The 14,900-nt window shown below is 42.8% G+C and overlaps 1 protein-coding gene across 1 annotated transcript in view; it reads left to right on the forward strand.

Annotated features, from left to right (window-relative positions):
- Positions 1 to 4,419: 4,419 nt before the first annotated feature.
- Positions 4,420 to 14,900, forward strand: part of IL20RB (interleukin 20 receptor subunit beta) — a gene marked incomplete at its 5' end in the record, with an annotated part of 13,274 nt that continues 2,793 nt past the window's right edge. The window contains 5 exon segments of the mRNA XM_057372334.1: positions 4,420 to 4,658; positions 4,661 to 4,723; positions 8,986 to 9,112; positions 9,801 to 9,991; positions 12,539 to 12,663. Of these exon segments, the coding sequence (XP_057228317.1) occupies positions 4,420 to 4,658; positions 4,661 to 4,723; positions 8,986 to 9,112; positions 9,801 to 9,991; positions 12,539 to 12,663 (745 nt within the window).

The following is a 14,900-nucleotide window of genomic DNA, read 5'->3' on the forward strand; positions in this document are numbered from 1 at the left end:
AGATGTATATGAACTGATGTAACAGACTGAAATAGGAAATGTAATTCTGAACCGATGTGATAGAATTAATGGGTTAAAGGATTGCTTTTAAGTGCATCTTTAAAACTGTCTAGAACCCAATTTCCAATCCCAGAGGGTTTATTCTCACTAATCACAGCTATTGTGATTTATTTTCTTTCTACTCTTCAGTTTTATTCCTGGAACCATCAGCAGCACAAACAGGATTTGGTTCTTTAAAAATTCTTATTTTCTCATCCTTAGTTCCGATGGCAGGCTAAGCAGAATTGTTCCTTGAGTTTATTTCCAGAATTACCCACCTATATCTGACCTTCAGGCCAGACACAGGATTGTGACAATTTATAATCTTGAAATGAGCACTGGTTTTAGTTTCTGAAAATCAGAATTGATGTCTTTATGGGCACATTTTGCAGTTACAGAGGCTTTCAGGTGCTCTGGATCCGCAGACAAAAAGAGCCCTGTGAATCAAAAATCAGCTTTAATGGTTTCACAGTGATCTCCTCAGCCCCAGGCTGCAACCTCACAGGGGAGCAGTTTTTTCCTAGACTGACTCTACTGAAACCCCACTAAATCTGGCTGTGTTTGTAAAGAGCCAGAGGATTTAATTCATGCTTTAGAAAATGACACTAATTARAAGAGATGAACTTCAGCGAAACAAAGATGCACTTCCTGTGTAAGCATCCTTGGAAATAAGCAGGTTTTAAAAAAAAGAGGTGATTAAGAACAGAAACATGATTTATAGTAAGAATTGTCCCTCAGCAGAATGCTTACACATATTTTCTGAGCTGCAGGAGGCTTTTAATACAGCAATTTGGCTCCTACACCAGCATAAATATTTCAAAGCATGCTTACTTCTTTCATGTTAACTCAATTTTTYTCCAAATCCTTCTGGAACCCACTTCTTCTAACTCACACTCCTTCCTTATTTCCTTACTTCTGGAAAATCTAACAAGGAATTTGTGAAAAACAACTGCTGCAGGCACAGCAAAACTCCCATAAATGTCTGACCCCATAGAAAGAAAAAATATTCWTTGTCAGTTGTAGCACTTTTCGCTGTGCTTGGGTATTTCAGACCAATTTCAAATATTTAAACATTCATCCATCAATTTTCAAACAGGAAATTATTAATCCTCACTAGAATATACATTAGGGTTTTTTTTCCCCTCCAAATTAAGACTCCCAAGTTATCTTTTGGTACTGAATGGATTGCTGGATGTATCTCTTAGAGATTCCCATAATACATTCTAACGCTTAAAGGTGTTTTATTTTGCTTCTCTTATTTATACTGAATTTGGAAGGGAAAAAAAAACAAACCAAACCAAAAAAAAAAAAATCAATGCCAAACAATCCAACACTTTTTTCGTTTACACTGAGTTTGCTCTATTTATGATTCAAGAAAACATACCAGAAATCAGGGGGTTTAAAGCAGGGAAGAAAAGGGCTCCTTTTTTGTTTAATCTCATGGAAAGGTTTAACGAAGTGCCTCTTTCTCTAAAWTTAATATTCTTTTTGGATTATTTCAGATAGGTTTCGTGCAGGTGTATTAGAAATGCAGTCTCCAGTGTGAATTACAGCTTCCAAAGGTTTTGYCTTCGAAGTCAAATTATCCTTGACAAATTAAGGTGCTACAGACATTTTGTGGAGCAACAGTGACATTTAGTGGTGACTGCAGCAATTCCTAAATTCTGTCGATCCTTTGACRTTTTGATGACTCTGGTAACATTTAGCATTTGCAGTCACCCTCTCTGAGATTCACACTTAATTTCCCCTTCCTTCTCTCCCCCTCCTTTTKTATTCTGTAATACAGTGCTTGTGAAGGGGTAAAAAGCTCTATTTCTGTAATAAATCAACCCAGATATTTTCAAAACAAAAGTTTTCGTTTTGAGGATCTTCCTCAAAACTCAACTCCTTCACATAACATGATAAAACATTTAATAATCACAGAAATTTTTCCTCATTTGAGAATCAGACTGAAGCGGTGCATTGCACAAATCAAACTGCAAGGATTAGTTTTCCATTATTTCTATTATTTCCCTCAATTTTTCATTTGKTATGGCAACATTCTGGCATCAAGCTAGGGTCATTCAGTTGTGGTTTTGCTTTGCCCCCAGCACAATCCAAGCCATGGCCAGCACAGGATGTACAGCAGCTTTAACAGCCACTGCAACGGTRCAAATTCAATTATTTTTCTTTAAAATAAAGTTTCTTTCTGATGTTGGTTTTAGCAAAACCTCAGCAGCTTGCCAAGAGTAGAAATGGTCAACACTGAGTGTGTGCAGCCAAAGGCTTCCACGCCAGAAGAACATTTTGGAGCCCACAAACCATTCCTCCCATCTCCTATTTTATATAGTTACATATATAGTTAGATAATATAGTTATCAAATATAGACCAATTGATATAGTCTCATTATATCAAAGCAGTTTCTGTGAAGGTTAATAGAGCATTGCATGTGGAATTGTGAAATTAGGCCTTAGAGCTCCTTTGGGATTTTAAGAATGAGATAAAGGAGTGATTCTTTTGTTTTATTTCACTCTGATTTCAGGGAATCCAGGTATGATAAGAAAGGAGAYCAGATTAGGCAATGATCATATGAAGTTTGTAAAGGGCTTTTGGCTCTGTTTGCAAACAGAATTATTTCATTTAGCCTGTTGACAGGGTCAGAGCCCTCCTGYTCTCACACCTCAGCCCTGCCTGTGCACTCCCCTCAAATCCCACCTCAAGTTTTCATTACCCACCCGAYATTTGGTGGCTACAATTAAGGCAGGAAATACAGTATAATATTATTCTAGTTTTCATTTTGGAATCTTGCTGATAACACAGCACAGTTGCAATCCTCATTATTATGTCAGGCTCACCCTCCCTTTCATTATTAATCATTGATTAACTGTGCAATGGGCCTGTATTCACTGTCCCCACCCTTGAAAATGAAAAGTTGTCTCACTGGCTCACAGACTGGGAGAAATCTTTGGAAAGCAAAACTTCCAGCTGTGYACTTGATTCCAGTAAATTTCCTGCAAATTTCCYGCAAACCCTTCTCTGTGCATCTGARTRAAARAAATAAAGTGAATTGTGTGAGGCACAACTGGTTACAGATCACGTGGGGTTGGAGATTCCTCTCAATTTATGTCTGAATATTTAATCAAAATATTACATCTAAATTTAACCCCATAAAATAAAAATAAAACCACAGGAACAACCAAGTGAAGAAGCAGCTATGTCACACAGCCCTAGCAATGAATGTCCCCACCAATGAGTGTCTCAGTCTGGAGAGAGCTCAGTGCCCCAGCCATGAGCAGCTGTGAAAGCACAGCACTGCAGCTTTTCCAGCCATGTACTGAACATTCACAATTCCTGAATTTAAAGAGATTTTTTAGGGGCCATTTTCTGTCCTGACCAAACTTCTCACCCTTAAAGAGCTTTAGAAGTGYTTTCTAKACACAMAGCAAGSAGTTTCTTTCRGGTAGYACCATAATTTCCYTTAGAATAACTCAACACTGTGTTTYATTATAGTGCCTATAACTAACTATTATTATAGTTATAATTTTATGTATTATAAATATATTATTTCTATTACAATATAAATTATATTTTATTACCCTCTGGTACTTTATTTTCTTCTGCCAGCCTTGTTCCCAGCTCGTGGTGCCACTGAAGGGCAGGGCAGGGACCYCAGGTCTGTCCAGACCATTCCCAGCAGCAGGAAGCTCCCAGCTGATGGATGCTGATCCATAAATACACAGAATTTTGCACTGCCCAACAAACCAGCTGCAGGATCAGAATCACYCCACTCACAACCAGCTCAGCCAAATTAACTCTTCAGCTGCTCCCCAGCAGCTTTGCAGTCACGTGCTCCAAAAAGAGCCTGGTTTTGAGCTGTGAGGAAGCAGGAATGAGAGCAGAGGTGTTCCCAGAGGTGTTTCCAATCCTGCCTCCCAAAAACATGGTTTTCCTCTCCCTCCACTCCCACACAGTGGTTTTGCAACGTTGGGAAATCCTTAAACAAGGGCTCTGCACGAACAACAAAGTCCTGGAGACACCTCCAGAAGACAAAGCTTCTACACACACTGGTCATTTCTGCACAGCTCCGAGCCTTCTCCTAATCAGAGGGAATTTGTCCCTCAGTGACTTGGTCCAGATAAATATTTTTCTAAATAATTCCCATTTATTTAGGTTCAACCACAACTTCAGCACATCACAAAACACAACATAAATAAACCAGCCCCAGGCCTTTGTGCCTTAGGAATATGAGGAAGGTTTCCTAGTACTTGGAAGCACCAGGATTTATCTTGTTTGGGGCTGAGAAGAAGAGGGAGCATTTACGGCGCTATGGAAAATTCCAAGGTGCTCTCTTGTCCTTATAGGGCCTGTGTTTAAGGCATGTAATCAGTCTGGTGAAACAGTGACCCCATCCAGCAGGAGCTGCACAGACCTGCAGGAGCTGCTGGCAGCACATCACCCGGGCACTCCCTGCACCTCCACCCTCCCAAACCGTGTTTGTGTCTCTCTGGCACCCTGCAGACAGGCACACAGCATTTTCCACGCCTGATTTCAGTGCCAGCATGGCTGGCTCGGGTCAGGCTCCCTGGCTGCCAGGRGAAACTCCTGAGCTGTGTAACAGGATGTGAATGTGGGAAAAACCTAAGAAAATGCCACTAAAAATCATCTGCTTCTTCCTCTGCACTCTGAGGGCACCAAATCTCACAGGTAAATGACTAAAATCTCTTCACTGACTTGAGAAGAAAAGAGTGAGGTTGTGAGTAACTAAACCTTTTGTCCTTTTGTTCAATATGCCTCTGCAGCACTTAAGCCAAACCATTCGAGGGCAGGTGAGCTTGAATTTTAACACTTTGTCTAAAATGAATATTAGAATAAGCAAGTGGAAAAAGCAATCTGTAAATGCTGCATCCTGCAGGTCAATTCTAAACTCCAGAGGTAAATTTCATTTTGAAGGAATTTAGGTAACACTGTATTTGTCTCTGCTCTTGCTGTTCTGTGAGAAGATGAACTCTCGAGTCATCCTTCAGTGCCGATCACTGAGCTCAGGGATGCTCTGCCGGTGAAGGGGATACAGGGTCAGACAGAAAGGATATAAAGTGCTAATTAAGGGCTCAAATCGCTTCACTGAGGGCCTCCTTTACCCTGGAAGGAGGTTGTGTAATTTATGATCTCTTTCTCCAAGAAAATGCTCAACACCACACACATGTCAGAGGAGTTTGGTCTCTGATCTCCTGACTACACTCCAGTGTTTGCCATGTGAGTCCTCTAAAAAGCAAGCATTGGGTTTCCTTGGGTTTTCCCTAGTTTGAGTTTTCCYGAGCCTGGGTTTTCTAAATATGCCATTTTAGGTTGTGTCAACAACATTCTGGCTGTCTCATGCTCCATTTTTTTTCCTCTGCCTCAGAAAAAAAAATTTCTTTTACAGCTTCCTCATTATTTATAGTTCTTAGATGCCAAGGGCAGATCCAGTGACAGCATCAAGTAGTTTCTGCTCAGAAAGTTTATTCTGTGCAATAGGGAAGATTAGGACAAATGTGGTTTAAAAGATGACAGAGGTGGGCAATGATTCTTTAAAGAAATCTCGGGTTGTTTTTGCTGTATTTTGTGTCAGGCCACCTGAGTGCTGTTGCCAGGCAGGAGCCCTGTTCCCTGCGTGGGCAGCCTCTCACACTGTGACAGACAGTGGGAGGGAAAGCTGGGATAACTCACACTGTGCCTGCCATTCTCTTGGCTTTGACCTGAAATACAAAAATCSATGTCCCAGTCTCCTTTCTGAGCAGAGACATTGATTTGGCTGAGTGTTGATGCCCTGAGCTGTCCCTGTGGCTGTGCAGAGCAGACTCCAGGATAGAGGACAGGGTGTTCCTGTCTAGCCCAGGARCCTGGGCTTTGATTCCTGGGTGCTGGGGACAGAAACAGCCAAGGGGGGTGTGCTGGGGTCTTGCCTTTTGCTGTGAGTTTGTGTCATCAGCAGCTGAGGGAGGGGATTGTCCCAGAGCCTGCAGGCCGGAGTTCCAGCCAAAGACACTTTACAATAATTAAGTATCCTTGTCTAAATGGCTGTTTCTAGGAGTTAGAGATGTATGGCTTTCRTTTTCAACATTGAGCTTACAAAGGATTTCCTATGTCTTCTCAGGATGTTATAGACATTATTTCCTTGTTAGCAGTATTTAGAATTCACAATTCCCCTGTCGGATTCCCCATCACTGAAATTCCCTCAGAGAGTCAGACCATGGTCCAAGGTACAAAAAGCTCGTGGCATTGTTGTCCTCGAGATTAGCAAAAAAAAGAAGATTAAATGATACAATGCTTGGAAATTAAAAAGCCAATGGTTATTACCACAACAGGAAGGATTTCTCAGCCMTATATATAAAATTTTAAGGAAAAGCACAGATGAGGTAAAGCACTCCTAAACASTTCTTGTGTTTGTTGAATGCCTGAAAGGAGATAATATTATCAATAAAGAGGTAATTGTATTAATATTTTACAATGTTCCCAYACACCCAGCAGTAAGAAATGGTGATAACAATGATAAAGTAACAGCAAGTAACGATGAAATTTTATTGTGTTCTATATTCACAGAGCAAGAAGAATACCAAACTCTGTCCCAGAGGAATGGAACTTGATCAGGGTTTATTTAAGACAGTTTAAAATGAGAAGTAAGATAAACGTATTGGATTTGACCATGATTTTTTTCAAATTTAAATTTTCTAACATAAAGAGGCYAAAAATTCTAAATTAAAATGGTCATCACCATTACAAATGGAAACATAATCTTTGTGTAACAAATGAAATGGAATACACTGCTGATAGGGTAGGAGAAAAAATGCCATTTACAGGGAAAATGTCCTTTCTTTGGCATGACTGAAGAATTAGGGTGAGAGTCAATACCCTGGCTGGATTGAATGCAGTTTGGCTTTTCCTGTGAGGCTGCTGGTGAATCCAAAATCAGATGGAAATTTTGGCAGCCCTGAGCTCTCAGCCCTTGGGTCCTCCCTATGTTCTCTGTCCAGTTGTCTCCTGCACTTTGCATGACTGTTGTTTCCTTTTCCTTCCAAATGCACAGACCAAAGTTCATGGATTATTTTAGCCCTGAAATAACATTTCCCTGTTTACACTCAGTACTAACCCTGTTTATGTAACCTAGAATTGTCTTTCCTCCCACTGTTAAATTTGTGTTTGTTGCAACTGTTCTGTGGGTTGTTGCAACAGATGGGTGGGAGAAGCCATGAATATCATTTGCTTGGCTATGGCACAGGATTGWATCTAGATCAAAAGTGTTTTGGAAAAGCATGAACTTCTCTTTCAAAAAACAACTTTCAGCATAGAATGCCAAACAGAAACTTAAATCAGTGAACTGCTTTTATAAGGATATGCTTTGATTGGGTACAGAGTTTTTCCCTGTGAGAGGAGGAAAGACTCCTTAATTTTTATATGAATTTTTGTGTTTCAGCTGAAGTGAGGTGACAGTCACTGTACCAGTAGAAGACTCGCTGGATTTGACAGGAAAACAGTGCACTGAGCCAAGCATAGCCAGGAAATGAAGATTGGTCTCAACCAACAAAATAACCCTTGTGCCATTAAAAGACTGATGGTCCAATTCAGAACTACCTTCTTTTAAAACTGGTTTCTAGACAGTTTAATAACATAGGGTTTATTATTGTTGAATGCCAAAAATTTATATCAAAAATGTCCTAAAGGCAAGAGTTAAAAAAATAGAAAAACTTCCAGTGCAGTTCCCCTCATACAGAGCTGGAACTCCATTGTGCCTGAGTCACATGGAAAAGCCATGTTTGTTCATGTAAATGAAAATCTGCWATGGAATTCTCACACTAGGCATGCCAAGTCCCAAAATTAACAGGGAACCAAGCATAAGGAAAAGTAGTGACATATATGAATGTGGAGAAGCATGGAGAGCACAGGAGATGGAGTGGGTGGTTAAGATACAGTGTGGAGGTCACTGAGGATTTTCCTTTTTTTTATTTTTTAAAGACTAAAAGTGCTTTGACTAAAGTGGACCCTCAGCCTGCCAGCAGTGATAGAAGTGCTGATATGACAGAGAATGACTCTTCTAAAGGACAAGGAAGAAATTGGAATTTTACTTCAAAGGACAGCTGAGCATTGTGCCAACAGACCTGCATGACTTATGCCAAAGAATCWTAAGAGAGTTGGCATAAATGCTCCCCCCATCATCAGTGATTTTATAAAGTTGTGATACAGGGAATATTCTGAGGGCAGAAAGATGACAGATAATTTTCCAGTGCTTTAAAAAGCTTTGCTCACAGACTTGTCAGCCTGGTTTTGGGTAGAACAATTACCATTAACTGGTCCACTTTGTAAACATGGCTCAGAAGAAACACGCTTTTTAGTGGAAGTTAAAGAATACTGGATGATAAACCTGGCTAAGTGAAATAAATTTAATTTTAAAATAATCTTTGGGTTATTGTGATAGCACAGTTATGTTATTTGGGGGATGGTTGATAGAAACCACTCCATCATTTCTCCCTTTCCAGTGTTTTTTTGGGAACAATTCTCTGCTGAGCAAAGAGAATGGGATTTCCTTGGGACTGGAAAGCAGCAGAACAGAGATAAGTCTGTTCCCCAGTGGCATGCAGGATATGTCCGTGGGGAATCCTGCCTCCTGTGCTCCAAACTCTGCCAAGGATTTCACATCAAGATACCACAGGGTAAAATCAACCACCATACTCATGCTCATGCTTTGGAGATCTCAGAGGGATGTAATAATTTCCCTAGAGAGCATTGAAAAGTTTTATTCTATTAATAAATTGATTTCAGCTGAGCTGCTCTGTCCTTTCTTCTTCTCTGCAAAATTCTTTCCAATACTGAAGTGACTGTAGTGAAATGAAGAGTGTGTATTTCTGATGCAAAACACTGTTTTGCACTATTCATCTAAGCTGKTTTTTTCCCTTATACATTTTCTTTTTTTCTTCTTCTGCTGGGAATTTTAGGAGCAGATGTTTCCTTGCCACCACCTCAGAATATCTCCATTATTTCAACCAACATGAAGCACTTCCTAACTTGGAGTCCTGTGATCGTCCAGGGAGCAACTGTGAGATACTCAGTTGAGTTTCAGGGGTAACTTCTGGATTTTTTTTATTCTTTTTGCTCTTTGAACATGGTTTATTTCAATTTAAAGTCCTATATTTTTGGATGTTTTTAGCGTATTCAGTTCACAAGCCTAAGAGAAGTTTGATGCTTTAGTACTGTTAATTAAAAGTTGGGAAAAAATTCTTTTTGGTCCAATTCTGGGGCAGTTTTCAGGTTAATAGATACCTTAGTAATCCAAGGCGTGCATCAATTCCATATAAGAAATCTGCCTCTATCCAAGAACTCAAAAATTAGGAAGATTTGCAACAGTTTGTTTAGAACAGAAAGGAGAAAACATTTGAGATTTATTTCATGTGAGCCTTTTAAACATTTAACACACACCGCAGGAGGTTTCTGTATGACTTGGATTACAACATGGTTTTGGAATTCTGGTGTCCCAGGGATGATCAGGACACAGGGGTGGGCAGGACCTGGAGCATCAGCACGGCGTGGGCTGTCCCCTCCTGCCACAATCTCCATTTGGCTCAGGAGCTCATCCCGGAGCGATTTTCTCCAGATCAGATCCCAACACACCCAGTCTGGTTTCACACACCTGTGGTGTTCCTGCCCCAGTGCTTCCCAGTACAGGTTTTACCTGGAGAGGACTCCCAAGCAGCCTTACCTGTCCCAGACATCTCCTGGCTGACTGCTGCCCATCTCTTGCTCCCCTGTGCAGGGAATACGAACGGGAATACGCCAACGAGAGCTGGATCCCTGTCTCGGAGTGCTCCCTCACCACGGCCACCGTGTGCAACCTCACCGAGGACATCTCGGCCACTGTGGCCTACAGGCTGCGGGTCAGGGCACAGCTGGGTGCCACCAGCTCACCATGGGGCACCCTGAAAGGCTTCTTCAATCGTGCCACGAGTGAGTCYTGCTCTTCAATTACACTTTCAGTGTTAAATTCTCAGTGTTTGGTGCCCACTTGTGYCCAGTGCATGGCACACAGAGCCCATGTTTGCACAGAGCTCACTCTATTTCTCAGCTCCTCAAACACTGGGATGGGATGTTTCACCCTTAGCCATGCTAAGGACATGGTTTGGGACATGTTCTTGGGCATGAGGCAGAGACAAATATACCATGTCTTGAATTTCAAGCATTTCAAAGATAGGCAGCGAGACTCAAAGCATTTTTTTGGGCAAGTTGCTAATTCCTAACCCTAAATTTGCTGTCCTCTAATCCAAGTCATGTAGTCACTTCTAAGGGTCCAGGACTTGATCCTACAGGATATTTCACTCGAGGAAAGGGCCCTGTCACCCTCTATCTGCCTTGTGCAGTCCTGGAAATCCCACTCCCTCCTGGCCATGGTTCCCTCCTCCCATGGTGTCACTTAGATGAAGCAGCCTCAGAAGAGGAGAGAAAAATGGGAACCACAGCATTGCTGTCATCCTGGCAATGCAGGGTGTTTTCTCCATGTCCTTCCAGCTCYTGCAAAGCCTCAGGCCCAGCTCAACCCAAGGATCACACTGCAGCCTAAAATCAGCACAGTATTTCCAGGATTTCTCTGGTATCATCACGTCTGCTCTCTGCCATACCACCAAGTGTTTTCAGCAACAAAAACTGTGTGGGAAATCTCTGCTGARGCCACAATTAGACTGCAGCTCTCAGTCTGGGATGGGCAGCATCCATCAGTTTTAGCCAGGGAAGGAATTGTCTGTCCTAGACCAGAACCAGCCTGATATTAAACATTTATCAGTCTGTGGGAGTTATTCACTGCTTCCTGAGGGAGCAGTCCTCACTCACACAGAGCCCTTAGTCAAAGCAGCACCACCAGAAGTGCCACCTGAGTTGGTGAATGTRTCTCTTGATGTGGAAGTATATTCTCTATGGTGCTTTAGATAAAAACTCCTTCCCTTTTCTGGCAGCTGTGGAGGCACAGAGCTCAGGCACAGACCACACTATCAGTCAGAGACAGGTCAAGGACATTCCTGAGACTGACATGAACAAAAGCAGCAGATTTCTTGTGGTTCAGTGAAGTATTTGGCAGCTTGGTCCTGTGTCTTAGGGACTCCTCTGACCAAGCTGTGTAAGTTCAGAGGATGCAGCTTCCAYTGGGATTCAATGTGGATATGACAGATGTTTAAAAGAGAAAGAAAAGTCACTGTAAGTTCTTGATTTATGCATTTTTACTGCTTGCTTTGCCTTGTCCCTGCTTTCAAATCTCATAGGAAGCCTGGAATTGAGTCTGAGAGGATCTCAGGAATTCAAATGTTAATACATTAGCACAATATTTGCTTCTAGCCTCCAAATGATATCACTTTAAAAAAATGAGATCTAGTGCTGAGAAGATATTCACCTTTTATTTTTTTCAGCTTTTAATKTAAAAATCCAAAGTAGATTTGCAGRCCTCCCACTTGTGGCACACTCATCATGCACATGCTTGGATTTCATGTTTTAATAGTGCTCAGTATTAGTGGCAATTCACTGGGTGTAAGAGCAAATTCTATGAAGAATATGTCTTCTGTAAGGCACTGTGCAACACTCTCCTTCCTTTCTTGGAAGCAAAGAGGTTGGAACTGGTTTCAGCTACAGCAGAATGGTAAATAATGGCAGAGATGAGTGTGAATAATGGCACAGATAAATAGTGAATGGCACAGATAAATAGTGCAGATGTGATCTCTGTACTGCCTTGAACTTCCCAGTTCATAAATGTTCAGTGTACAGTTTCATCTCTGCTTGATTGATTCCCATTATTTCACTAATATTCCTCACAGCAAAATCCCAGACAAAAYCAAGCTCTGAATATCAAAGTGAGCAGGAAGCAAATCGCCTCCAGATTTACTGGCATACATTTGCAAAACCTGAAGTCACAGCATATCATCRGCCCAAGTCCATCTAAAACCATGCAGATACTGAAAGAAAATCAGGATTCATGTGAATTATCCCGAGGCTCAGAATGTTTCATCCTTTACCTTTGAATGACTGCCATAATTCCCATGAAAAGCAGTGGTTTCTCAGCTCCTGCTCTGTGTCAGAGCTGAGCTCATGCCCAGGAGCACAGGAGCTGACCTGAGCTGGTGGCCCAGCTCCTGTGTCCCAGCTGCTTCTGCTGCAGCTGCTCACGTGGCACCCTCAGGCCAGACAGCTCCTCCACTGGAGAAAATTCAACCCTTTCAAGTTCTGTGCAGCTCAGCTCTTGCCAAAGTTCAGTTTGCAGTGCCAGCCATGGCCCTTCTGCTGCTRAAATTCTGCCACTGTATTCAGACACACAGGGAGGGAGGGCAGAGCAGAGCTGCTGCCCCACTGAAGCAACCAGCTTCAGTTATTGTTCTGTGATTAGAACAGAATAATAATCTGAATGAYCTGTTACTGCAAATAATGTCACTCYACTTGTGATGGCAGCTTCTCTTCCTCTCCTGTCTGGGGAGAAGGGGGGATCTAGGGGTTGGTAACGTGCTCTGTCTGTGTTGGCAGCTTCCCTGACCCCACCCCTGCTGAAGGTCATGGCAGATGGGTACCATCTCCTGGTGGAGCTGGCAGACATGGGACCTGCCTTCCAGTTCYGGCTGCTCTACTGGAGGAAGGGCCAGGAGAGCAGGGTGAGTWTTACCCCTGGGGTTTTGGGCAGTAACAGAGAGTCCCCAAAAGCACCCAGACTTTGCCCAGGGCCTGTTGCCAGTCCCAGGTCCTGCTGTGGGGCTGGAGGACCTGCCTGCAGTGAGTTTGTGCCACCTTACCCTACATGTACCAGTGGGCTGCTCTTACCCTTATGGCGAAGCKTCTTTGTTCTTTCCACATTTCCTTCGCTGGGCACAGGAGAGGAACCTTCCAGTCACCTCAACTACAGATACATATCAGAAGTCAGGAACCAGAGGACTTTCCTCTCTGAGCATCATCTGGTTTACTCAGACCACAATTAAGATGCAAACTTTTCTCAGTTTTCTGAGCCAAAAATTGTAACATTAGTAGTCCTTGATGGATTTTTGTTCCATTAATTTATCTGTGCTGRTTTTCCATCTATGTTAACTTCTATCATGTATACCTTCTTGCAATGAGGAATTCTGCAGCTTAATTKTTGTGCAGGCTTGATTTGGGGATGAGAGAGAATGGTTATTCCCCATTCCCTTTCCCTACCACTCTATTGGTTTTATATTCTGTGTCTTTTTTCCAGGCCAAGGGCTCCCAGGCTACTTTGCTGCTCCCTGTGGAAGCCCTCACAGCTATTTTTGTCTTTACCAGGGTGGGMAGGGAGYAAACCTGCACAGCCCAAAGTGCAGGAACACTTTCTGTCAGCACCACAAAACAAAGTCTTCCCACTGCCTTGTCTCTCCAGCAGCAGTAAATGTGACTGGCTCAGAGCTGATTATCCCATGGAACCTCAAGCCCAAGTTCCTGCTTCTAATTGGGGATGCTGTGAAAATRCAGGAGAAAAATTGTCAAAAGTGTAATTTCACATTTAACTGTGTTGAATTGCATTTGTCACTTTATTACAAGATCCTCCTGCTGTTCTTCACAGCTCTCTGTCATCTTCACTACTGAGAAGTGGGTTTTTAGTATCACTAGCAGGTATCAGTTTTCATTTTCCTTCCTGATCACCTCTAGTAATACCTGAGCCCTCACCATGCCCTCCTGCTACTCTGAATTAACAATTTATCCATCCAAAATACTTTAGTCTATAAGGAGGCATCAGGAGCAGGACTGCTCACTGTGAAATCCAAATAAATGAGATCAACCTTGACCACGAGCCCTCTGACACCATAAAAAAATCAATAGATTTGTATCTGATTGCCTTTTATGAATAAAATATTAACTCTCCTTCAGTATGTGATCCTAATCACCTAAACATTAATTCCAAATTTCAGAGTTCTTTCTACCCACTGAACTGGTAGAAGCATCAGCTTTGCTGATCAATACAAGCCCTATGCTGGGACTCCTATTATTTTTTTTAAGTAATTGTTATATTTGGCATGTCTCATTTGACATTTGTGCAAGTGGTCAACCCAGGTGGTAGTAGACCTGATTTTGCCCTTGAAATCTTTTCAGAATAATGGCCTTCAAGATCATTTCAGTGGAGAAGGATATTTTGATGAAGGGAAGGACTTGCCCCGCCAGAAGAGCTCTCCTGGCTTGCAGGAGGTGTCCATCTGTGTGTGGAGCTGGAGGCTGGTCAGGCCTTCTGTGAGCTTCTGAGGCTTTGCATCTGTGGCACAGAGAGAGGAGCAGCTGCGTGGCTGTTACCTGTGCTCTGATGGCTGGGGAGCTGGAAACAGCAAATTCACTTTGCTGGCAGTGAATTCAGAGCTGTTAGTGGCAGTGAAATAACGAACTGGTGTTCATTTGTTGTGTGAGCCTTGCTGGAGTGTGTCAAGGTCACACACACCAAATCCACTCAGCTCTCACCAGCCCAGTCCAGCCCCGCTCTGAGCTCTGAGGCACAGCCCCAGGGAGCTCAGAGAGGGCTCTCTCACACCTCTGTCACAGCATGGGCCTGCCACTGCCATCATTTTGGCATCCATCATACCCAGAAAACAGCTCAGACCAGTTGAGACCTCAGCCATCCCCTCCTACCASGGARTAGGCTCTGGTCGTGTGTTGTGGCCCAACACCATCATTGTGACTTTGGCTTCCAGCTTCTTCCTTCATCCTTCCTGCCCCTCCAGACATGTGTGGGCTCATCCTGCACTCTACTGAGCTTTTGTCCCTCTCTTGTCCCCCTGACCCAGCCTTCCCTGACACCTTCTGCTGCCCTCTCTTCTCCTCTCCTCTCCTCTCCTCTCTGGGCGAGCACCACAGCAGGGCCTCCACTCACTGTGGGATCCTTGCCCTGATGGCTCCT

Source organism: Malurus melanocephalus, unplaced genomic scaffold (assembly GCF_030028575.1).
Source record: "Malurus melanocephalus ecotype Western Australia unplaced genomic scaffold, MMel_1.1 scaffold_170, whole genome shotgun sequence".
Lineage (NCBI taxonomy): Eukaryota > Metazoa > Chordata > Aves > Passeriformes > Maluridae > Malurus > Malurus melanocephalus.